This window comes from Oncorhynchus tshawytscha, linkage group LG05 (assembly GCF_018296145.1).
Source record: "Oncorhynchus tshawytscha isolate Ot180627B linkage group LG05, Otsh_v2.0, whole genome shotgun sequence".
In the NCBI taxonomy this organism is placed as follows: domain Eukaryota; kingdom Metazoa; phylum Chordata; class Actinopteri; order Salmoniformes; family Salmonidae; genus Oncorhynchus; species Oncorhynchus tshawytscha.
The window spans coordinates 76,076,516-76,101,705 of NC_056433.1; the positions used below are offsets into that span (position 1 = coordinate 76,076,516).

The 25,190-nt window shown below is 48.8% G+C and overlaps 1 protein-coding gene across 2 annotated transcripts in view; it reads right to left on the reverse strand.

Moving 5' to 3' along the window:
• Nucleotides 1-25,190, reverse strand: part of raver2 (ribonucleoprotein, PTB-binding 2) — a 158,496-nt gene that overhangs the window by 98,707 nt on the left and 34,599 nt on the right. For both annotated transcript variants that reach the window (XM_042322369.1, XM_042322368.1), the window contains exon 3: nt 10,087-10,556. In XM_042322369.1, coding sequence (XP_042178303.1) covers nt 10,087-10,556 — 470 coding nt within the window. The remainder of the gene's footprint in view (nt 1-10,086; nt 10,557-25,190) is intronic.

The window sequence follows — 25,190 nt, forward strand, 5'->3', positions numbered from 1 at the left end:
GAACACACATATGTCACTCCAGTGAGTGAGTGATGTTTGCAAAGCAAGAGAGAGAGAATGAGTGACAGAGAGATAGAGAGAGATGCACACACATATACACATCAAGCTGTTCTGTTCATTCACCTTCTGCTCAATCAAGTGTGTGTGTGTGTGTGTGTGTGTGTGTGTGTGTGTGTGTGTGTGTGTGTGTGTGTGTGTGTGTGTGTGTGTGTGTGTGTGTGTGTGTGTATGTGTGTGTGTAATGCACTGGTCTGACTCTGAGAGCTTTATTTATAGTACAGAAAGTAGGGACTGTCATTTAGCTGAGTTTCAGCTGAGAGGGAAACCAAACCCTCACAACTGACACCAGCACCATCCCCAGCAGGGTGCAAAGTCATACACACAAACATACACAGAGACATCTACATAAGTTAGTTATGGTTTAACAGGTAAAAACTCTCTTTCTCCCACTCTGTTGCACTCGTCCAATGATAAACGCTTAAAGGGGAATAGGTAAATAAAACCCATACAGCTGGCCAATGTGCAATAGCTTTCCCTATGTCACCTGCTAATATGAATTTATAGTGAGAGGGTCCAAAGAGCCTTTGGTTGAAGTGACCTCTCCCTCCCTCCCTCCCTGGTCCATTGTCCATGTCCAGTGTTGACATAAAGACTAACCCATTTACAGAGAGACCCATCATCCCCACCATGCCCTCTATGATATAATTGAGACTCTGGCATTTTATCTCCCCCTCGGGTTAAGGTTACTTCTGCCTCTTCAACATCATAATCACATAAAAGGCAAGCTACTGTGGACATGTGTGTAAAGTGCATGTGTGTGTGTAGTATTTATTATCCACATCTTTCTGTGTCTATCATGGCCTGTCAGCTCTGCTACTCGACGGCACGGAACCCCTCTGTGATGTCATCAGCACAGCTCTTTCCACTGTTTATGAAGCTGGCCAAAAACTTTCCTAAGCAGTCATTGTGTGTGTGTGTGTGTGTGTGTGTGTGTGTGTGTGTGTGTGTGTGTGTGTGTGTGTGTGTGTGTGTGTGTGTGTGTGTGCAGTGCACACACGCATAAAGACAGACACACGCACAGCAAGAAAGAAAAAGCGGGATGTGTGCTCAGACCTTCACAGCTGTGCCACATGGTCCTCTATAGACTATCTACAGTATACACACACGCTCATGCACACTGTCATATGTTCCATGTCTCTGGCAAGTCATTTACCTCAGTCTTACTGAGCTAACATCACCAATGTCTGGGAATGGACACATACAGGTGTAGGATCTTAATTTGATGACCCTGTTGTTGCACGAAGTTAACATACGAAAATGTTTTAAGATGGTCATACCAAGGATCATGTACAGTTGAAGTCGGAAGTTTACATAAACCTTAGCCAAATACATTTAAACTCAGTTTTTCACAATTCCTGACATTTAATCCAAGTAAAAATTCCCTGTCTTAGGTCAGTTAGGATCACCACTTTATATTAAGAATGTGAAATGTCAGAATAATACTAGAGAGAATGATTTATTTCAGCTTTTATTCCTTTCATCACATTCCCAGTGGGTCAGAGGTTTACACACACTCAATTAGTATTTGGTAACATTGCCTTTAAATTGTTTAACTTGGGTCAAATGTTTCTGGTAGCCTTCCACAAGCTTCCCACAATAACTAGGGTAAATTTTGGCCCATTCCTCCTGACAGAGCTGGTGTAACTGAGTCAGGTTTGTAGGCCTCCTTGCTCGCACACGCATTTTCAGTTCTGCCCACAAATTTTCTATAGGTTTGAGGTCAGGGCTTTGTGATGGCCACTCCAATAACTTGACTTTGTTGTCCTTAAAAACTTCTTGGTGAAAAGGGGGGCAGCATTGAGTAGCTTGGATGAATAAGGTGCCCAGAGTAAACTGCCTGCTACTCTGTCCCAGATGCTAATATATGCATATTATTAGTAGTATTGGATAGAAAACACTGAAGTTTCTAAAACGTTTTGAATGATGTCTGTGAGTATAACAGAACTCATAAGGCAGGCAAATCCTTGAGAAAATCCAACCAGGAAGCGGGACATCTGAGGTGAGGAGTTTGAAGGTAGGATTTGAAATACATCCACAGGTACACCTCCAATTGACTCAAAAGCATTTCGCTACACTCGCATTAACATCTGCTAACCATGTGTATGTGACAAATAAAATTTGATTTGATTTGATTTTGATTTGAAACATGTCAATTAGCCTATTAGAAGCTTCTAAAGCCATGACATCATTTTCTGGAATTTTCTAAGCAGTTTTAAAGGCACAGTCAACTTGTATGTAAACTTCTGACCCACTGGAATTGTGATACAGTGAATTATAAGTGAAATAATCTGTCTGTAAACAATTGTTGGAAAAATTACTTGTGTCATGCACAAAGTAGATGTCCTAACCAACTTGCATAAACTATAGTTTGTTAACAAGAAATTGGTGGTTGAAAAATGAGTTTTAATGACTCCAACCTAAGTGTTACGGATACAGTTATCCTGTGTGTGTATCCTGTGTGTGTGTTTCTTTTCTCTCCTTCTCCCCTCACAGGTGAAAATCATCACTCCCCAATCAGTCAACAATCAATCATCAATCAGAAGACACACCTCCTCCTATTTCCTACCCTATCACAGTTCCTTCCCCATGGTTTAAAAACCCCATCATTTGTTTGCTCTAGAGCTCAATCTCTCTGTAAATGCCATGTCTGTAGGTCTCTGTGTTTCACTCTCGTTTTGTGTCTTAACCTCTCTTTTGTTTGAGCACCTCCATAGCACTTTGTCATCACCTGTGAGTATTGTTTTTGGTTATGGTGTTTGTTTGTTGCTGGTGGGAAAAGGGGGAAACCAAGACAAGTCACCCATGGGCATACACTACCCGTAGGTGAACTTTGTTAAATACACTAGTTAGAACTGGGCGGACCACCCACTGTATTTTTGGTTAGTTAGTTAGCTGTTAAAGTAGGCTAGTCTAGCTTAGGGGTGTTTTTGTATATTTATTGTTTCTTTCTTTGGGTCCAGCTCAGCCCCTTTTCCTGCTCCCCCCCCCATTACCGTGTGTTTATAAATAAACCTGGAGTTTGACGGTAGATTTCTGTTGTCGTGGTTATTTCGCTCACACTTTTATTTTGTCACAATAATAATTTGCATGAGTTATGTTACGGGTCTCATTACCATCCCCCCTAGACTGTCGGGCCAAAAGGGATTCGTAACACGAAGTGTATGTAAACTTCCGACTTCAACTGTAGCTATTTGATTTGGGATTTTAGGACCCCCTGAAGGTATATAAAAAAAATCTAACAATGATTTGCTTTACTGCTATTAGCCCATAGAAACACATTTAATAACAGCATAATACATGGACAAAGAGAGAGGCAAGAAAAAAATAAAGGAAGCTTGTTCTGAAGTGTCTGTCCTATATCAGAGATGCATTACATGTATTACTGAACAAAAATATTAACGCAACATGTAAAGTGTTGCTCCCATGTTTCATGAGCTGAAATAAAATCAACATTTGTTTACATCCTTGTTAGTGAACATTTCTCCTTTACCAAGATAATCCATCCACCCGACAGGTGTGGAATATCAAGAAGCTGATTAAACAGCATGATCCTTACAAATGTTCACCTTGTGCTGAGGACAATAAAAAGCCACTCTAAAATGTGCAGGTGGAATGACGTTGGGTCCGGGAGCCACTACAGGTTTACATGCCTCAGCCAGATTGCCAGGCTCCCCTGCCTCCGCCGGCTCGTCAGTCTCTCAAGCCTTCGCCAGATTGCCAGGCTCCCCGGCCTCCGCCGGCTCGTCAGTCTCAAGCGTTCGCCGGATCTCCAGGCTCCCCTGCCTCCGCCGGCTCGTCAGTCTCTCAAGCCTTCGCCGGATCTCCAGGCTCCCCTGCCTCCGCCGGCTCGTCAGTCAAGCCTTCGCCGGATCTCCAGGCTCCCCTGCCTCCGCCGGCTCGTCAGCCTCTCAAGCCTTCGCCGGATCTCCAGGCTCCCCTGCTCGTCAGCCTCTCAAGCCTTCGCCGGATCTCCAGGCTCCCCCGCCTCCGCCGGCTCGTCAGTCTCTCAAGCCTCCGCCGGATCTCCAGGCTCCCCCGCCTCCGCCGGCTCGTCAGTCTCTCAAGCCTTCGCCGGATCTCCAGGCAATAAAAAGACACTCTAAAATGTGCAGGTGGAATGACGTTGGGTCCGGGAGCCACTACAGGTTTACATGCCTCAGCCAGATTGCCAGGCTCCCCTGCCTCCGCCGGCTCGTCAGTCACTCAAGCCTTCGCCAGATTGCCAGGCTCCCCTGCCTCCGCCGGCTCGTCAGTCTCTCAAGCCTTCGCCAGATTGCCAGGCTCCCCGGCCTCCGCCGGCTCGTCAGTCTCAAGCGTTCGCCGGATCTCCAGGCTCCCCTGCCTCCGCCGGCTCGTCAGTCTCTCAAGCCTTCGCCGGATCGCCGGCTCGTCAGTCACTCAAGCCTTCGCCGGATCTCCAGGCTCCCCTGCCTCCGCCGGCTCGTCAGCCTCTCAAGCCTTCGCCGGATCTCCAGGCTCCCCTGCTCGTCAGCCTCTCAAGCCTTCGCCGGATCTCCAGGCTCCCCCGCCTCCGCCGGCTCGTCAGTCTCTCAAGCCTCCGCCGGATCTCCAGGCTCCCCCGCCTCCGCCGGCTCGTCAGTCTCTCAAGCCTCCGCCAGATCTCCAGGCTCCCCTGCCTCCGCCCGGCTCGTCAGTCTCTCAAGCCTTCGCCGGATCTCCAGGCTCCCCCGCCTCCGCCGGATCGTCAGTCTCTCAAGCCTCCGCCGGATCTCCAGGCTCCCCTGCCTCCGCCGGCTCGTCAGTCTCTCAAGCCTTCGCCGGATCTCCAGGCTCCCCTGCCTCCGCCGGCTCGTCAGTCTCTCAAGCCTTCGCCGGATCTCCAGGCTCCCCTGTGTGGCTGGGAGTGTGTGGGTAACAAAGTGTTGTGGATGTGTTTCTGGCTTGTTATGAGTGGGACTTAGCAAACAGGCCATCTCCACTCTATCTTGCTTAACACTACAAGAGAGTCAAATCAAAGCAAATCAAATGTTATTGGTCACATACACATGGCTAGTAGATGTTAATGTGAGTGTAGCGAAATGCTTGTGCTTCTAGTTCCGACCATGCTGTAATATCTAACATGTAATCTAACAATTTCACAACAATCAACTTATACACACAAGGTTAAAGGAATGATTAAGAATATATAAATATATGGATGAGCGATGGCTGAACGGCATAGGTAAGATAAAGTAGATCGTATAGAGAACAGTATATACATTTGAGATGAGTAATGTAGGGTATGTAAACATATAAAGTGCCATTGTTTAGGGTGACCAGTGATACATTTATTACATCAATTTTTTTTTATTAAAGTGGCTAGAGATTGAGTCAGTATGTTGGCAGCAGTCACTCAATGTTAGTGATGGCTGTTTAACAGTCTGATGGCCTTGAGATAGAAGCTGTTTTTCAGCCTCTTGGTGCCAGCATTGATGCACCTGTCCTGACCTCGCCTTCTGGATGATAGCGGGGTGAACAGGCAGTGGCTCGGGTGGTTGTTGTCCTTGATGATCTTTTTGGCCTTCCTGTGACATCAGGTGGTGTAGGTGTCCTGAAGGGCAGGTAGTTTGCCCCCGGTGATGCGTTGTGCAGACCTCACTACCCTCTGGAGAGCCTTACGGTTGTGGGCGGAGCAGTTGCCATATCAGGCGGTGATACAGCCTGACAGGATGCTCTTGATTGTGCATCTGTAAAAGTTTGAGTGTTTTCGGTGACAAGCCAAAATTCTTCAGCCTCCTGAGGTTGAAGAGGCGCTGTTGTGCCTTCTTCACCACACTGCCTGTGTGGGTGGACCATTTAGGTTTGTCTGTGATGTGTACGCTGAGGAACTTTCCACCTTCTCCACTACTGTCCCGTCGATGCAGATAAGGGTTGCTCCCTCTGCTGTTTCCTGAAGTCCACGATCATCTCCTTTGTTTTGTTGACGTTGAGTGTGAGGTTATTTTGACACCACACCATCGTTACGCGTGTGTGTGTGTTTGTCTGCAGTATATGCCTGTACAGTCTTTTCAAAAAGGGCAAAAATCTCTTCCAAATAAATCATCTTCACCCTCCTCAGCCCACACCGGTCATCCATCACATCCACAACACTTTGTCACCCACACACTCTCAGCCACACACTCTCATTGACACCCTGTTCTCTCACAGACTGCTACTCTGACACAGTTCTCCTCTGTCCCAGCCTGTCAATCAGGCAGGTGTGGCGTCTCCTCTCCTCTCACTGACAGCTGTGACAGGGCAACCATGTCCCCGGTCACGGAACAGTCACTCTGTGGTCTTCAAAGTCTCTCCTCTATATGGCCCTGGAAGTCTACTGCGTTCACAGAGACCGACAACCAGGGCATTGGGTTTATGTCAGCTTGATGAACACACACATACACTCCTCCTAACTCCTCCTAACCCCTCCTAACTTCTCGCGGATCAGTGGGACACGGATCACTTCCGGTGAAATTGCAGAGCGCCAAATTAAATTACCATAAATATTACACTTTCATGAAATCACAAGTGCAATACATCACAATAAAGGTTAACTTGTCAATACAGCCGCTGTGTCAGATTTCAAAAAGGCTTTCTGGCGAAAGCAAACCATTCGATTATCTGAGGACTGCGCCCAGCACACAAATGCATAACAAATCATTTTCAACCAGGGAGTTGCGACACGAAAGACAGAAATAGCGATATAATATATGCCTTACCTTTTGAAGATCTTCGTTTTCTATCCAAATCTACCAATTATATGCATATTATAGCTTCTGGGCCTGAGTAGCAGGCAGTTTACTTTGGGCACGTTTTTCATCCGGACGTCAATATACCACCCCCTATCCCAAAGAAGTTAACTCCTCCTAACTACCTGCCCTTCTGTTGGCACTCCAAAAGGTCCCAGTTACATTACAAATGGTCCTTTTGTTCGATAAAGTCCTTCTTTACATCCATAAAAACTTAGTTTGGCTGGAGGGCTAAACTAAATAATCCACTCGGTTTCCCTCCTTCAAAATGCATACAAAATGAATCCCAAACGTTACCAATAAACTTATCCAAACAAGTCAATCAACGTTTATAATCAAACCTTAGGTACTCTAATATGCAAATAAATGATACAATTTAAGACGGAGAATCGTTATTGTCTTTACCGGAGAAAAATACCAAAGAACACGTTCTCATTCACGCACTTGGAAACACTACAGCCAAAATGGGAGCATCCTAGAAAAACTACAACTTCTGGCTCATTTTACCAAAAAACTGTTGACATCTAGGAACCCTAGTAACTGCAATCGGGCACGATTTCGCCCTATTATTAAAGTGCCAGCCATTGAAATCAGTGGTAGGATGAAATTTTGTTGGGGGGGAATGGTTTGTCCTTGGGGTTTCGCCTGCCATTTCAGTTCTGTTATACTCACTCAGACATTATTTTAACAGTTTTAGAGACTTTACAGTCTTTTCTATCCAAATCTACCAATTATATGCATATTATAGCTTCTGGGCCTGAGTAGCAGGCAGTTTACTTTGGGCACGTTTTTCATCCAGACGTCAAAATACCACCCCCTATCCCAAAGAAGTTAACCCCTCCTAACTCCACCAAATGTAACTCCACTCTTCTCCTCTTACAGGTACACTGCTTCATCACTGATGACTCATGTAGTATACAGTTTTTTCCCAGAGCTCTGTCCAGTCCCTAGCCACAGAAAAAGAGAAGGGGGGGGAGCACACAGAGAGAGAAAGAGACAGACAGAGAGACTTCTCTCTACTGTCATTTACCTGCTAATAACACATAGCTTTCTAATGGGCCTGGCATTCTTAGATTGCCTCCAGCTTATTTTTTTATTGAACGTTGATTTAACTATGCAAGCCAGTTAAGAACAAATTGTTATTTACAATGACGGCCTACACCGGCCAAACCCGGACGACGCTGGGCCAATTGTGCACAACCCTATTGGACTCCAAATCAGTTGTGATAGAGCCTGGATTCGAACCAGGGTGTCTGTAGTGACACCTCTATCACTGAGATACAGTGCCTTAGACCGCTGCGCCACTCAGGAGCCCTTTATTTGTTAGAGGGTGACCCGAAGCACACTGAGCGAGGCTTTGACAATCACTATAAGGATGGAGACTTTAATTAATCTAGCACTACAGTACTAGATGAGTCACTCTCAAGCTGCCGGAGAATAGAACGTTTTTAAACAAATTAGAATGGAACTGAAATGGAGAAGAACCATGGAAACGAAAGGAGGGGTGAACAATGGGAAGTTCTTACCTTTTGATATATATACAGTATGGCATTCCAATAGTGTGCAAAGCTGTCAACAAGGCAAAGGGTGGCATCTCTGACGAATCTCAAATATAAAATATGTTTTGATTGTTTTTACACTTTTTTGGTTGCTACATGATTCAATATGTGTCATTTCATAGTGTTAATGTCTTCACTGTTATTCTACAAGGTAGAAAATAGTAAAAATAAATAAAAACCCTGGAATGAGTAGGTGTTCAATCTTTTGATTGGTACTGTATATAATGTAAATGTGATCTAACTTAGAATGTATGATATTAATCTAGTTTAAAAAATGATAAAGATGATAAAGAGCCTAATTATTATTTTTCACTGCAGAGGGATGATGGTGGGGGGCTTAGGGGGGGGAGGAGAGCCCTTAGTGCACTGCAGAGGGATGATGGTGGGGGGGCTTAGGGGGAGGAGAGCCCTTAGTGCACTGCAGAGGGATGATGGGTGGGGGGCTTAGGGAGGAGGAGAGCCCTTAGTGCACTGCAGAGGGATGATGGTGGGGGGTGGGGGCTTAGGGAGGAGGAGAGCCCTTAGTGCACTGCAGAGGGATGATGGTGGGGGTGGGGGTGGAGGGCTTAGGGTGGAGGAGAGCCCTTAGTGCACTGCAGAGGGATGATGGTGGGGGTGGAGGGCTTAGGGGGGAGGAGAGGTGTATTTTATATTGGGTTGAACAGAGAGGGTAGACAGAGAGGTGAGTAAGACTGTATGTGGTAACAGTTATAATAGGAAAGGAGCCTAAGGTCAAGGGACCTCTGAGGTATGGGATATGTGAGGTATGGGACCTGTGAGGTATGGGACCTGTGAGGTATGGGACCTGTGAGGTATGGGACCTGTGAGGTATGGGACCTGGGAGTTCATGGACCTGGAAGTTATGGGACCTGGGAGTTATGGGATCTGTGAGGTATGGGACCTGTGACGCATGGGACCTGAGAGGTATGGGACCTCTGATGTATGGAATCTGTGAGTTATGGGACTTGTGAAGTACGGGACCTGTGAGTTATGGGATGTGTGCGTTATGGGATCTGTGAGTTATGGGATCTGTAAAGTATGGGATCTGTAAAGTATGGGATCTGTGAAGTACGGGACCTGTGAAGTACGGGACCTGTGAGTTATGGGATCTGTGCGTTATGGGATCTGTGAGTTATGGGATCTGTGAGTTATGGGATCTGTGAGTTATGGGATCTGTATATGAAACCATTAGGAAGGATACTGTGGGTATGGCAGTGTGTAGGAGAAGATCTATAGCTTATCACTTGTTCACAACACACACACAAACACACACACACACACACACACACGATGGTGAAGCATGGGGCGGCAGGGTAGCCTAGTGGTTAGAGCGTTGGACTAGTAACCGGAAGTTCAAACCCCCGAGCTGACAAGGTACAAATCTGTCATTCTGCCCTTGAACAGGCAGTTAACCCACTGTTCCTAGGCCGTCATTGAAAATAAGAATTTGTTCTTAACTGACTTGCCTAGATAAATAAAGGTAAAATAAACACACACACACACACACGATGCTGAAGCATAGGTCATAGCATAGCCTGCTGGTTCTGCAACAGCTAGAAGGCATCATGGTAATTACATAATGTATTGATATCTGTGTGGGACAAGTGGAGGGTTACGTGGAGGACAGGTGGATGAGAGGAAGTGGAGGGATGTAAGATAGGAGGGGTGGAACACGCACATGCATACGCACACACACAACCCCCCACCCCATGCACACACCAAGTACTCCACCTCAGACTCACCTGGCAGAAGACAGGTTTGTATCTGTCTGAGAACAGGAGGGTCAGCTCTTCTGAGTCGTACTCCTGGGGCAGCCGGTCCACACAGAGGCACTTAGAGTGGAGGTGGTGACCCGCAGTCAACTGGTTCACATCTGTCCATTGGACCATGACCGCACGGTCCCCCTCTGGTCGCCCCAGTAGCTCCAACCGCGCCCGCGATGCTGAGTCCTTCTTCATGTATTCCACAAAGCCGTAGCCCTTGGAGTGTCCGGTGAGCTCGCTGTAGACCAGGAAGCAACGCTCAATGTTTCCGTAGGAACGGACTAGGTCCTCCAGCTGCTGGGCAGTAAAGGTGTGGGGCAGGTTGGTGAGGCAGAGCAGACTGTCTGTGGGCTGGAGCTGCACTGTGATGTCCCGGCTGCGCACGATGCTCTGGTGGAGGGAGTGGATGGCATCCTGAGCCTGGTCACCGTTCAGCAGGGTCACAAATGCTGGAGGGACACGGATAGGGGCGCACAGAGACAGGGACGCACAGAGACAGGGACGGAGACAGGGGGACACAGAGAAAAGGACGGAGACAGGGTACATGGATGCACAGAGACAGGGACGGAGACAAGGACATGGACACAGAGACATGGGACATGGACAAGGAGACATGGACAGGGAGACACAGACACAGACAAGGAGACACAGACATGGACAGGAAGACACAGACATGAAGACACAGACATGGACAGGAACATGGACAGAGACAGAAACAAGGAGACACACAGCCAGAGACGCACAGAGATGCACAGAGACACACAGAGACACGCATAGAGACACACAGAGAGCACAGAGATACACAGAGAGAAAGTCCCACATTAGCTGGGAGCAACCTGGAAATAATCCACTCACTGACAGACATATTTAACCTGCTTCTAAACACACATTGACAAAACACCATGCTAGATCACTATGACAGGGGAGGCGTTTACAACATCACAGGCCAATAAACATGGCTAATCAAACCTGAACCCTTTCAAACTAGTGCTAATAGCCCAAAACGACGGTCCCCCCCACCAACATGCCCCCTCTCACCCCTCGCCGACACGCCAGTGCAGTGATTCATGGGCCGTGAAATGAGGCGGTAATGAATTGATATGGAATGTGTAGCGTAGCTAAAATATCCCTCAGCCGAGCGAGGGCTGTAGTGATAGCAGCTTCTGTCTGACAGGCTGACTAGCTGGCCAAAACACGTGACTGCTGATTTAAAAATACATCTAAATAAACTTCATTTGAGAGTGCTGGTCATCTTCTTCATAAGTGACTAAATGATTGTTAAACCTGCTAAACAGTTCGTGTCTGTGGTAGGTCTGTGTTGAATATTCAGTTTCATTTAGTTGAATTTATTTGCACCAAAGAAAACAAGTGATAAACACCAATACAGGTACAAAAATGTATTAAAAAAGTGGTGTGCAGGTGTGGTTGGAGGACTGTGAAAACAGATAACAGTGGTGTGCAGGTGTGGTTGGAGGACTGTGAAAACAGATAACAGTGTTGTGCTAACGTTGTGCTAAGTGCAACAGGATAGAGACTAATACTGGCATTACCAGGAGAGGGATTTGGGTGCTGTCGAGTTATGAAGGATTTGAGAGACACCGGCACAGTTTAGCAGTGATCCCACTAATGTCTGATGAAACTGATGGTGGAGCTGAACCCAGAGCACTAATGTGATTCCAGGATTGTTCTGTCAGATAACACCAGAGAGGACCTCTCTCCCACGTCCCACCCGTCGGCTGCTACAACTCCCAGCTCCATGTGCACAACTTCACATTCCATTAAAGCGTTAATACATGCCGTCCGCCATCCTGCCCTGCAACCGCCCGCACAGAAATCAATTAACTCAACACTCTAATACTCAAAGTGCATAATGGATCTATTTCTCTGAGCTGAGATGGTATTCTGGGCATACTGCGGTAAGCACAGTAACATCCCACTGAGAGTAGCCTGTATGCTGTCTTAGGCAGACATTATGCCCTCTCTGAAGCGTTCCCTCTCTTTCTGTGTTTCTCTTTCTCTCTTTATTTCTCTCTCTCTCTCATTCTTTCTCTTTCTCTCCCTTCATCAAACAATACACTCCAAGTAGTGGTGGCTTACTAAATGGAACACCGCTACTCAATATTTTCTTCATGTGACAGAGTAGAGTGGGGGAATAGAGGGAGGAGGGGAGGAATGGAGGGAGGAGGGGTGGAATGGAGGGAGGAGTGGAGGAATGGAGAGAGGAGGGGAGGAATGGAGGGAGGAGGGGAGGAATGGAGGGAGGAGTGGAGGAATGGAGAGAGGGGAGGAATGGAGGGAGGAGGGGAGGAATGGAGGGAGGAGTGTAGGAATGGAGAGAGGAGGGGAGGAATGGAGAGAGGAGTGGAGGAATGGAGAGAGGAGGGGAGGAATGGGGGAGGAGGGGAGGAATGGAGGGAGGCGGGGGAGGAATGGAGGGAGGAGGGGAGGAATGGAGGGAGGAGGGGAGGAATGGAGGGAGGAGGGGAGGAATGGAGGGAGGAGGGGAGGAATGGAGGGAGGAGGGGAGGAATGGAGGGAGGAGGGGAGGAATGGAGAGAGGAGTGGAGGAATGGAGAGAGGAGTGGAGGAATGGAGAGAGGAGGGGAGGAATGGAGAGAGGAGTGGAGGAATGGAGAAAGGAGGGGAGGAATGGAGGAGTGGAGGAATGGAGGGAGGAGGGGAGGAATGGAGGGAGGAGTGGAGGAATGGAGAGAGGAGGGGAGGAATGGAGGAAGGAGGGGAGGGATGGAGGGAGGAGTGGAGGAATGGGGGGGAGGGGAGGAATGGAGGGAGGCGGGGGAGGAATGGAGGGAGGAGGGGAGGAATGGAGGGAGGAGGGGAGGAATGGAGGGAGGAGGGGAGGAATGGAGGGAGGAGGGGAGGAATGGAGAGAGGAGTGGAGGAATGGAGAGAGGAGTGGAGGAATGGAGAGAGGAGGGGAGGAATGGAGAGAGGAGTGGAGGAATGGAGAAAGGAGGGGAGGAATGGAGGAGTGGAGGAATGGAGGGAGGAGGGGAGGAATGGAGGGAGGAGTGGAGGAATGGAGAGAGGAGGGGAGGAATGGAGGAAGGAGGGGAGGGATGGAGGGAGGAGTGGAGGAATGGGGGGAGGGGAGGAATGGAGGGAGGCGGGGGAGGAATGGAGGGAGGAGGGGAGGAATGGAGGGAGGAGGGGAGGAATGGAGGGAGGAGGGGAGGAATGGAGGGAGGAGGGGAGGAATGGAGAGAGGAGTGGAGGAATGGAGAGAGGAGTGGAGGAATGGAGAGAGGAGTGGAGGAATGGAGAGAGGAGGGGAGGAATGGAGAGAGGAGTGGAGGAATGGAGAAAGGAGGGGAGGAATGGAGGAGTGGAGGAATGGAGGGAGGAGGGGAGGAATGGAGGGAGGAGTGGAGGAATGGAGAGAGGAGGGGAGGAATGGAGGGAGGAGGGGAGGGATGGAGGGAGGAGTGGAGGAATGGGGGAGGGGAGGAATGGAGGGAGGCGGGGGAGGAATGGAGGGAGGAGGGGAGGAATGGAGGGAGGAGGGGAGGAATGGAGGGAGGAGGGGAGGAATGGAGGGAGGAGGGGAGGAATGGAGGGAGGAGGGGAGGAATGGAGAGAGGAGGGGAGGAATGGAGAGAGGAGGGGAGGGATGGAGGGAGGAGTGGAGGAATGGGGGAGGGAGGGGAGGAATGGAGGGAGGCGGGGGAGGAATGGAGGGAGGAGGGGAGGAATGGAAAGAGGAGGGGAGGAATGGAAAGAGGGGAGGAATGGAGGGAGGAGGGGAGGAATGGAGGGAGGAGGGGAGGAATGGAGAGAGGAGTGGAGGAATGGAGAGAGGAGGGGAGGAATGGAGAGAGGATTGGAGGAATGGAGAGAGGAGGGGAGGAATGGAGAGAGGAGGGGAGGAATGGAGGGAGGAGGGGAGGAATGGAGGGAGGAGGGGAGGAATGGAGGGAGGAGGGGAGGAATGGAGGGAGGAGGGGAGGAATGGAGGGAGGAGGGGAGGAATGGAGGGAGGAGGGGAGGAATGGAGGGAGGAGGGGAGGAATGGAGGGAGGAGTGGAGGAATGGAGGGAGGAGGGGAGGAATGGAGGGAGGAGGGGAGGAATGGAAGGAGGAGGGGAGGAATGGAGGGAGGAGGGGAGGAATGGAGGGAGGAGTGGAGGAATGGAGGGAGGAGGGGAGGAATGGAGGGAGGAGGGGAGGAATGGAGGGAGGAGGGGAGGAATGGAGAGAGGAGGGGAGGAATGGAGAGAGGAGGGGAGGAATGGAGAGAGGAGGGGAGGAATGGAGAGAGGAGGGGAGGAATGGAGAGAGGATTGGAGGAATGGAGAGAGGAGGGGAGGAATGGAGGGAGGAGGGGAGGAATGGAGGGAGGAGGGGAGGAATGGAGGGAGGAGGGGAGGAATGGAGGGAGGAGTGGAGGAATGGAGAGGAGGAATGGCAGGAGGAGTGGAGGAATGGAGGGAGGAGTGGAGGAATGGAGGGAGGAGTGGAGGAATGGAGGAATGGAGAGAGGAGGGGAGGAATGGAGGGAGGAGGGGAGGAATGGAGGGAGGAGGGGAGGAATGGATGGAGGAGGGGAGGAATGGAAGGAGGAGGGGAGGAATGAAAGGAGGAGGGGAGGAATGGATGGAGGAGGAGAGGAATGGAGGGAGGAGGGGAGGAATGGAGAGAGGAGGGGAGGAATGGAAGGAGGAGGGGAGGAATGGAGGGAGGAGTGGAGGAATGGAGGGAGGAGTGGAGGAATGGAGGGAGGAGTGGAGGAATGGAGGGAGGAGGAGAGGAATGGAGAGAGGAGGGGAGGAATGGATGGAGGAGGGGAGGAATGGAAGGAGGAGGGGAGGAATGAAAGGAGGAGGGGAGGAATGGAGGGAGGAGGAGAGGAATGGAGGGAGGAGGGGAGGAATGGAGAGAGGAGGGGAGGAATGGATGGAGGAGGGGAGGAATGGAGGGAGGAGGAGAGGAATGGAGGGAGGAGGGGAGGAATGGATGGAGGAGGGGAGGAATGGAGGGAGGAGGGTAGGAATGGAGGGAGGAGGGGAGGAATGGAGAGAGGAGGGGAGGAATGGAAGGAGGAGGGGAGGAATGGAGGGAGGAGGGTAGGAATGGAGGGAGGAGGGGAGGAATGGAGGGAGGAGGGTAGGAATGGAGGGAGGAGGGGAGGAATGGAGGGAGGAGGGGAGGAATGGAGGGAGGAGGGGAGGAATGGAGGGAGGAGGGGAGGAATGGAGGGAGGAGGGGAGGAATGGAAGGAGGAGGGGAGGAATGGAGGGAGGAGGGTAGGAATGGAGGGAGGAGGGGAGGAATGGAGGGAGGAGGGTAGGAATGGAGGGAGGAGGGTAGGAATGGAGGGAGGAGGGTAGGAATGGAGGGAGGAGGGGAGGAATGGAGGGAGGAGGGGAGGAATGGAGGGAGGAGGGGAGGAATGGAGGGAGGAGGGGAGGAATGGAGGGAGGAGGGGAGGAATGGAGGGAGGAGGGGAGGACAGCTAAAACGTCTTAAATAGTTTACACAATAATCTTATAATACAGAGGCGTTCCAGAAGCTGCTGACAGGTTGTCAGGTTAAACGTTTCTCTCCAAAATACAAAGAGGCTCTTAATTACAGGGCTTGGCTTCAAAACGCAGCGATTGAATTGTATTTCTATAAGGACTGTGTATGGCAAGAAGAACGTAAGGAAAGAAAGACAGAGGGAATCTGTTGTGGAATCATCTCATAGCCTACAATTCTACATACCATGTTTCCTTGTGAAGTCGCTAATTAAAAAGACAGGGCACTAAGGAGGACAGCGATGACTACTGTATGAATCACATTGTGTAGAACACAGGGCTTTGTTCACCTACTATGCTCCTGTCAATATCGTACTGTAGATGACATCCTCTCTGTTTCTTCACTATGGCCATGTCTGTACTCCATGTACCCAACAGATGGTATCACAGGATGGGAACATGCCCCAACCCACATTAACATTCCTCCACATCACTGAGAACTTCTCATGGACCAACACCACCACTCGTGTCAAGAGGGCGCAACAGCGTCTTTACTTCCTAACGTGTCTGAAGAAATTCGGTATGCCACCCCGAGTCCTCTCCAAATACTACCGCTGCACCATCGAGTGTCCTGACCGGTTACATCACGGCCTGGTACGGAAATTGCTCCATCCGCGACCACAAGGCCCTCCAGCGGATGGTGAAGATGGCCCAGTTCTTCCACCCATCCAGGACATCTGCATGAAATGATGCCTGAGGAAGGCATGGAGCATCATCAAGGACCCCACACACCCCAGCCACACTCCAGTTCTCTCCCATACCGTCGGGCAGACGATATCGGAGCATGGGGTCTGATACCAACAGGCTCAGAGAGAGTTTCTATCTACAAGCCATCAGACTGCTGAACACTTGAACTGGCCTGACCTCCTGCTCTGATTCTCTACATCACAACTGCTGCTACTAGACTCCTATTATACTGCTACATTTATATACTTGCCTCCCCACGCCCCGTCCATTCCCCAAAACACATGTAAATATTGGACTAAAACATTTAAACGTGTTAACCCTCGCAAGGCTGCCGGCCCAAACGGGCATCCCTAGCCGCGTCCTCAGAGCATGCACAAACCAGCTGGCTGGTGTGTTTACAGACATATTCAATCAATCCTTATCCCACTCTGCTGTCCCCACATGCTTCAAGATGGCCACCATTGTTCCTGTACCCAAGAAAGCAAAGGTAACTGAGCTAAACGATTATCGCCCCGTAGCACTCACTTCCGTCATCATGAAGCGCTTTGAGAGACCAGTGAAGGATCATATCACCTCCACCCTACCCAACACCCTAGACCCACTCCAATTTGCTTACCACCCCAATAGGTCCACAGACGATGCAATCGCAATCACACTGCATACTGCCCTAACCCATCTGGACAAAAGGAATACCTATGTAAGAATGCTGTTCATCGACTACAGCTCAGCATTTAACACCATAGTTAAATGCTTTAACACCCTGGGTCTCGACCCCACCCTGTGCAACTAGGTCCTGGACATTCTGATGGGCCGCCCCCAGGTGGTGAGGGTAGGTAACAACATCTCCACCCCGCTGATCCTCAACACTGGGCACCCCACAACCGTGCGTTCTGAGCCCTCTCCTGTACTCCCTGTTCACCCACGACTGCGTGGCCATGCATGCCTCCAACTCAATCATCAAGTTTGCAGACGACACTACAGTGGTAGTCTTGATTACCAACAACGATGAAATGACCTACAGGGAGGAGGTGAGGGCCCTCGGAGTGTGGTGTCAGGAAAACAACCTCTCACTCATCGTCAACAAAACAAAGGAGATGATTGTGGACATCAGGAAACAGCAGAGGGAGCACCCCACTATCCACATCGATGGACAGCAGTGGAGAAGGTGGAAAGTTTTAAGTTCCTCGGGGTACACATCAAGGACAAACTGAAATGGTCCACACACATAGACAGCATGGTGAAGAAGGTACAACAGTGCCTCTTCAACCTCAGAAGGCTGAAGAAATGTGTCATCAAAAACACTCACAAACTTCTACCAATGCACAATCGAGAGCATCCTGTCGGGCTGTATCACCGCCTGGTACGGCAACTGCTCCGCCCACAACCGTAAGGCTCTCCAGAGGGTAGTGAGGTCTGCACAACGCATCACCGGGGGCAAACTACCTGCCCTCCAGGACACCTACACCACCCAATGTCACAGGAAGGCCAAAAAGATCATCAAGGACAACAACCACCCGAGCCACTGCCTGTTCACCCCGCTATCATCCAGAAGGCGAGGTCAGTACAGGCGCATCAAAGCAGGGACCGAGAGTCTGAAAAACAGCTTCTATCTCAAAGCCATCAGACTGTTAAACAGCCATTACTAACATTGAGTGACTGCTGCCAACATACTGACTCAAATCTCTAGCTACTTTAATAATTAAAAATTGGATGTAATAAATGTATCACTAGTCACTTTAAACAATGCCACTTTATATAATGTTTACATACCCTACATTACTCATCTCATATGTATATACTGTACTCTATACCATCTACTGCATCTTGCCTATGCCGTTCAGCCATCGCTCATCCATATATTTATATGTACATATTCTAATTCATTCATTTACACTTGTGTGTATAAGGTAGTTGTTGTGAAATTGTTAGATTACTTGTTAGATATTACTGCACGGCCCGAACTAGAAGCACAAGCACTTCGCTACACTCGCATTAACATCTACTAACCATGTGTATGTGACCAATAAACATTTGATTTGATTTTGACTATAAATTGTGCCTTCCTGTATTATACTTATGTATAATACAGTGTTTATTATATATAATACATAATACAATGTTTATGATATTCTATTGAGGCATTTACTTTATGTTGGTATTCTTATCTTGTGTTATTTCTTATTGTTGTTGCATTGTGGAGAAGGAACCAGCAAGTAAGCATTTTGTTGGCCAGTATATACCATGTGTACCCTGTACATATGACTAACAAACAGGCAAGGCCCAGCTAGAAGGACAGTCCCAGAGTTCAGACCATGGCTGTAACACACACAGATGATTTGTTTTTCCTCATCGCTTTTGTTGCCATTGGAAGCTCAAATTAGGCCCCGCCTGCTGATTTACAGCACGTCAGTTAAAGGAACATCCACTATAGGGCAAAGCCATGGTTCTTGTCTCTCTCTGCAAACACACACAATCTGGATATAAACACACAGAGACGCAACAGACACGTGTCAACAGAACAAGGTCAACTCGAGTCGAACTCTTTCACAGCAAGAATGAATGTTTTCTCTCCACAAACGTAGACCTGGCGTCTCTTTCTCTTCCTCCCTGACAGCTAACATAAAGCTCAGAGAGAGAGAGAAATGTAATTGAATTGAGAGAGCGAGTGAACACGTTTCACTGTTATCACAAACTGTTCATCAGAGCAGCACTTTAATTTGCATCTCTCCTCAGCGACCCTGGTCTAAAGTAATGTGTTCTGCATAGGAACCAGCCACTCACACTCACACTCTTCACTCAGCCCCATCACTTACTGCTGACCCCCAGTTCCAGGCCCTCTTGCCCTCAGCCTCTCTCAGCCCCCTCCCCAGCTCCAGCCCCTCTAGCCCCCATCCTCTCTCAGCCACTCCTCCCCCCAGCTCCAGCCCCTCTAGCCCCCATCCTCTCTCAGCCTCTCCTCCACCCCAGCTCCAGCACCTCTAGCCCCATCCTCTCTCAGCCTCTCCTCCCCCAGCTCCAGGCCTTCTAGCCCTCAGTCTCTCTCAGCCTTTCATCCACCCCAGCTCCAGGCCTTCTAGCCCTCAGTCTCTCTCAGCCTTTCATCCCCCAGCTCCAGGCCTTCTAGCCCTCAGTCTCTCTCAGCCTTTCATCCCCCAGCTCCAGGCCTTCTAGCCCTCAGCCTCTCTCAGCCTTTCCTCCCCCAGCTCCAGGCCCTCTAGCCCTCAACCTCTCTCAGCCTTTCATCCCCCCAGCTCCAGGCCTTCTAGCCCTCAGTCTCTCTCAGCTCCTTCAGCCCCCAGCTCCAGGCCTTCTAGCCCTCAGTCTCTCTCAGCCTCTCCTCCCCCAGCTCCAGGCCTTCTAGCCCTCAGCCTCTCTCAGCCTTTCATCCCCCCCAGCTCCAGGCCTTCTAGCCCTCAGTCTCTCTCAGCTCCTTCAGCCCCCAGCTCCAGGCCTTCTAGCCCTCAGTCTCTCTCAGCTCCTTCAGCCCCCCAGCTCCAGGCCTTCTAGCCCTCAGTCTCTCTCAGCCTCTCCTCCCCCAGCTCCAGGCCTTCTAGCCCTCAGCCTCTCTCAGCCTTTCATCCCCCAGCTCCAGGCCTTCTAGCCCTCAGTCTCTCTCAGCTCCTTCAGCCCCCAGCTCCAGGCCTTCTAGCCCTCAGTCTCTCGCAGCCTCTCCTCCCCCCCAGCTCCAGGCCTTCTAGCCCTCAGTCTCTCTCAGCCTTTCATCCCCTCAGCTCCAGGCCTTCTAGCCCTCAGTCTCTCTCAGCTCCTTCAGCCCCCATTCATGAGTGGCCAGAAAGTGGCGTACTCATTCCACAGCTCGTACCACAGCTTCCCTAACTCCCTGCCACATAATTTCCATCACTCACTTTCTCTCCCTGCATGTAACACTAACTCAATCCTTCTCCTCCTCTCTCTCTTCCCTCCTCGTCTATGCTAGTCTGATGTCATTAGAGTTTAAAAAGTCCCTGAATAGCCCTCTGAACCGTATCATAGAATCTAACGCCCATGCCACCACAACCTGAAAATATCACTCCCCCATCACACCAGAGACGGCTTCCTTCCCCTTCGTGTAGAGACTGAAACTAGCCTGTCTATATGATCTGTTAACCACAATAACACTCTAGATAAGTAGAGAGGACACATATGCCACCTGCTCTCTAATTTAGACTGTCAACAGTGTTAAGGCCATTGATGGGAAACCCATAGCTCAGGTCAGGGGGACAGTAAACTGTTGATGCTACAGCAGAGACATGGTAAGAGACTGAGTGAAAATGTAGTCTGTTCAGGACCCCTGGGCTATGATAAACCTGGTAGTGTACGGGCAGAGTCCTGAAGGGAGAATCTCTCTGTTCAGGACCCCTGGGCTATGATAAACCTGGTAGTGTACGGGCAGAGTCCTGAAGGGAGAATCTCTCTGTTCAGGACCCCTGGGCTATGATAAACCTGGTAGTGTACGGGCAGAGTCCTGAAGGGAGAATCTCTCTGTTCAGGACCCCTGGGTTATGATAAACCTGGTAGTGTACGGGCAGAGTCCTGAAGGGAGAATCTCTCTGTTCAGGACCCCTGGGCTATGATAAACCTGGTAGTGTACGGGCAGAGTCCTGAAGGGAGAATCTCTCTGTTCAGGACCCCTGGGCTATGATAAACCTGGTAGTGTACGGGCAGAGTCCTGAAGGGAGAATCTCTCTGGAAGTGTTATTTATGAAGTGAAAATTAAGTATTCCCTCTGCTAGTAATGTAAGCACCAGGATTCAGAAGTGGGTCTGATATAATGATGGGTCATATGAACTAAAGAGATCCCACGCACAGTACAGCTGCCTTCAAGGATCAGATATTGCCTGTATGGCAGGTTAGCAACATAATAATTTGGTCTCAGGGGTCTTTGTGCGCTTCAGACCTGTTGACTCTGATAACCCACTGCAAACGGTCAGCACAGTGTGTGGCTGGATAGATGGGGAGGTTGTGTGTGACTCAGTGGTGCAAGTCAGACTCAACACACACACACCTGCTGTTTGTAGAGATAACACCAGAGAGGATGATAGGGCTGGGTGTGAGACTGCCAAGTGTTCCTGTGACAACTGTTGTTTTGTCACTATCATTACCAAAACTGGCTTCATCACCATCGTCATCATCATTACCGATTCTCTCTTCATCATCCTCATCATCATCAGCATCCTCATCATCATTACTAATACTGCCTTCATCATCATCATCATTACCAATACTGGCTTCATCGTCATCATCATTACCGATCCTGGCTTCATCATCATCATCTTCATCATCATTACAGATACTGTCTACATCATCCTCATCATCATCAGCATCCTCATCATCATTACCAATACTGCCTTCATCATCATCATCATCATCATCATCATCATCATTACCGATACTGTCTTCATCACCCTCCTCATCATTATCATCATCGAAACTGCCTTCATAATCATCATCATCAATACTGCCTTCATATTCATCATCATCATTATCAATACTGCCTTCATATTCATCATCATCATTATCAATACTGCCTTCATCATCATCATCATCATTATCAATACTACTTTCATTCTCATCATCATCATTACCAATACTGTCTTCATCTTCATCATTACCAATACTGCCTTGATTTACAGCATCATCATTACCAATACTGCCTTAATCTTCATCATCATCATTATCAATACTACCTTCATTCTAATCATCATCATTACCATTACTGTCTTCATCATCATCATCATCGATACTGTCTTCATAATCATCATCATCATTATCAATACTGCCTTCTTCATCATCATCATTACCAATACGGCCTTCATTTTCATCATCACATTACCAATACTGCCTTTCTCCTCATAATCATCATTACCAATACTGCCTTCATCATCATCATCATGACCTTCTAAACTTTCAATTAAAACACAGACGGGCTCTTTAGTTTGTCAAGGAGAGGTGTTGTGAAGAGGTCGAATAAATTAATTAACGACCGGCACAGCACTGAGGCTATTGTTACCTATTTAAATGGGACTGTCTCAGGAAGATGAAACAATAGAGGAAGACAGAGCCCTACAGGAGAACTCTCAGGTTTGATTTCCTGGGTCCAAACAGAGCTCCATCAAACTAGGAGCAGTGTCATGGAGAAGCAAATCAATTAGACAGCGGAGTGTGACACACGGAGTAAAACACAAATCACATTGTTTTGTCCAGGTTGAGATAATAGGGACTTAACAGGGAACACCTGGCAAACTATGAGTTGGCTACTGAATGGGATCAATCCAAACAGAACATATCTATCACATAGCACACACGGCCTGGCATGGGCACGGCCTGGCATGGGCACGGCCTGGCATGGGCACGGCCTGGCATGGGCACGGCCTGGCATGGGCACGGCCTGGCATGGGCACTGCTGCTCTCAATTACAGCTACTGACTCACACAGAACAGATGGACAGATGACGATGGAGACAGAGAGAGAGGGAAAGAGAGACAGAAATAACAAGAGGCAGAGATGAGGAGAAAGCGAGAGAAAGAGGGAGAGATCTGCCTGCAGTTGTCCTCCGGGGCAATTACAGGGCTGAGAGGTCTCAAGTGGTATTGTCACTAAGAGCTGAGTTATAGACAAGTAGACCCATAAGGGCTCTATCTGTTAAGGAGAAAACTTACCAGACCGATTGTCAGTGTGCACATTACGGGCCATTCGTTGGCTGTTCGTTGACTTGCTTTCGGTGCTGTGTGCTAGCGGGACCACCCACCCGTTTCTTCTATTTCTACATTACATACTTTTAGATTTGTGTTGTGAATTGTTAGATATTACTGCACTGTTGGAGCTAGAAACACAAACATTTCACAACACCCACAATAACATCTGCTAAATATGTGTATGTGACTAATACAACTTGATTTGATACATGTCGAATCAGTTTGCTAAGTACTCGAGGCCGGCAGACGCTTGACAATCCTACCGGTGCCTTTAGTTTGTGGCAAATTTCCAGGAGTCAAAAGAGACGACAATTTACATCTAAAGGCTTTAACACATTTAGATAAAGCGTCTTTGTTGATATTATACAATAACAGGGGAAAGGGCTAGTCAGAACATTGCCCTCTCAGAAACAGATGTGGTTCTATAAACATGTAGCATCTTTAAGTCATTGGCTAGTAGAAACCGCATGGATGTGGAGCTTCAGTACATTGGGTTATATAATGGGATGTTGCAGGCTGCCAGATACATGGCCGGCCCGCTCATTATGCAGCCGCTTAAGGTGGTAGATTGTCGAGGGTGGCAATTTCTGAGCAAAACTCACATTGTTCTGCCCTAAAACAAAAACAATTTCTCTTAACCAGTGGCATAGGGGCTTTTTAGGTGAGCGCTGATGCTGTCCTTCGATAAGCAGTGCCCACTTTGTCAAAAGCAGGGGCGCAAAATATTTTGCTTGAATGGCAAAGACCGGCCCTGGCCAGATAGGATACAAGCTCTCCTTCTTCAAGCAATGTACTTGACTTTCATAGCACACCGTTCATCTTCCTGTCTCTTCCTGTCTCTTTACAGTTCCTCTTCCTGTCTCTTGACAGTGCCTCTTCCTGTTTCTTTACAGTTCCTCTTCCTGTCTCTTTACAGTGCCTTTTCCTGTTTCTTTACAGTTCCTCTTCCTGTCTCTTGACAGTGCTTCTTCCTGTTTCTTTACAGTTCCTCTTCCTGTCTCTTTACAGTGCCTTTTCCTGTTTCTTTACAGTTCCTCTTCCTGTCTCTTGACAGTGCCTCTTCCTGTTTCATTACAGTGCCTCTTCCTGTCTGTTTACAGTGTCTCTTCCTGTATCTTTACAGTTCCTCTTCCTGTCTCTTTACAGTGCCTCTTCCTGTCTCTTTACAGTGCCTCTTCCTGTCTCTTTACAGTGCCTCTTCCTGTCTCTTTACAGTGCCTCTTCCTGTCTCTTTACCGTGCCTCTTCCTGTCTCTTTACCGTGCCTCTTCCTGTCTCTTGACAGTGTCTCTTCCTGTCTCTTTACAGTTCATCTTCCTGTCTGTTTACAGTGCCTCTTCCTGTCTCTTTACAGTTCCTCTTCCTGTCTCTTGACAGTGTCTCTTCCTGTCTCTTTAAAGTGCCTCTTCCTTTCTCTTTACAGTTCCTCTTCTCATATCTTTACAGTGCCTCTTCCTGTCTCTTTACAGTGCCTCTTCCTGTCTCTTTACAGTGCCTCTTCAAATCTCTTGACAGTGCCTCTTCAAATCTCTTGACAGTGCCTCTTCCGGTCTCTTTACAGTGCCTCTTCAAATCTCTTGACAGTGCCTCTTCCTGTCTCTTTACAGTTCCTCTTCCTGTCTCTTTACAGTTCCCCTTCCTGTCTCTTTACAGTTCCCCTTCCTGTCTCTTTACAGTTCCCCTTCCTGTCTCTTTACAGTGCCTCTTCCTGTCTCTTGACAGTGTCTCTTCCTGTCTCTTTACAGTTTCTCTTCCTGTCTCTTTACAGTTCCTCTTCCTGTCTCTTTACAGTTCCTCTTCCTGTCTCTTTACAGTTCCTCTTCCTGTCTCTTTACAGTTCCTCTTCCTGTCTCTTTACAGTTCCTCTTCCTGTCTCTTTACAGTTCCCCTTCCTGTCTCTTTACAGTTCCCCTTCCTGTCTCTTTACAGTTCCCCTTCCTGTCTCTGTACAGTTCCTCTTCCTGTCTCTTTACAGTTCCCCTTCCTGTCTCTTTACAGTTCATCTTCCTGTCTCTTTACAGTGCCTCTTCCTGTCTCTTTACAGTGCCTCTTCCTGTCTCTTTACAGTGCCTCTTCCTGTCTCTTTACAGTGCCTCTTCCTGTCTCTTTACAGTGCCTCTTCCTGTCTCTTTACAGTGCCTCTTCCTGTCTCTTTACAGTGCCTCTTC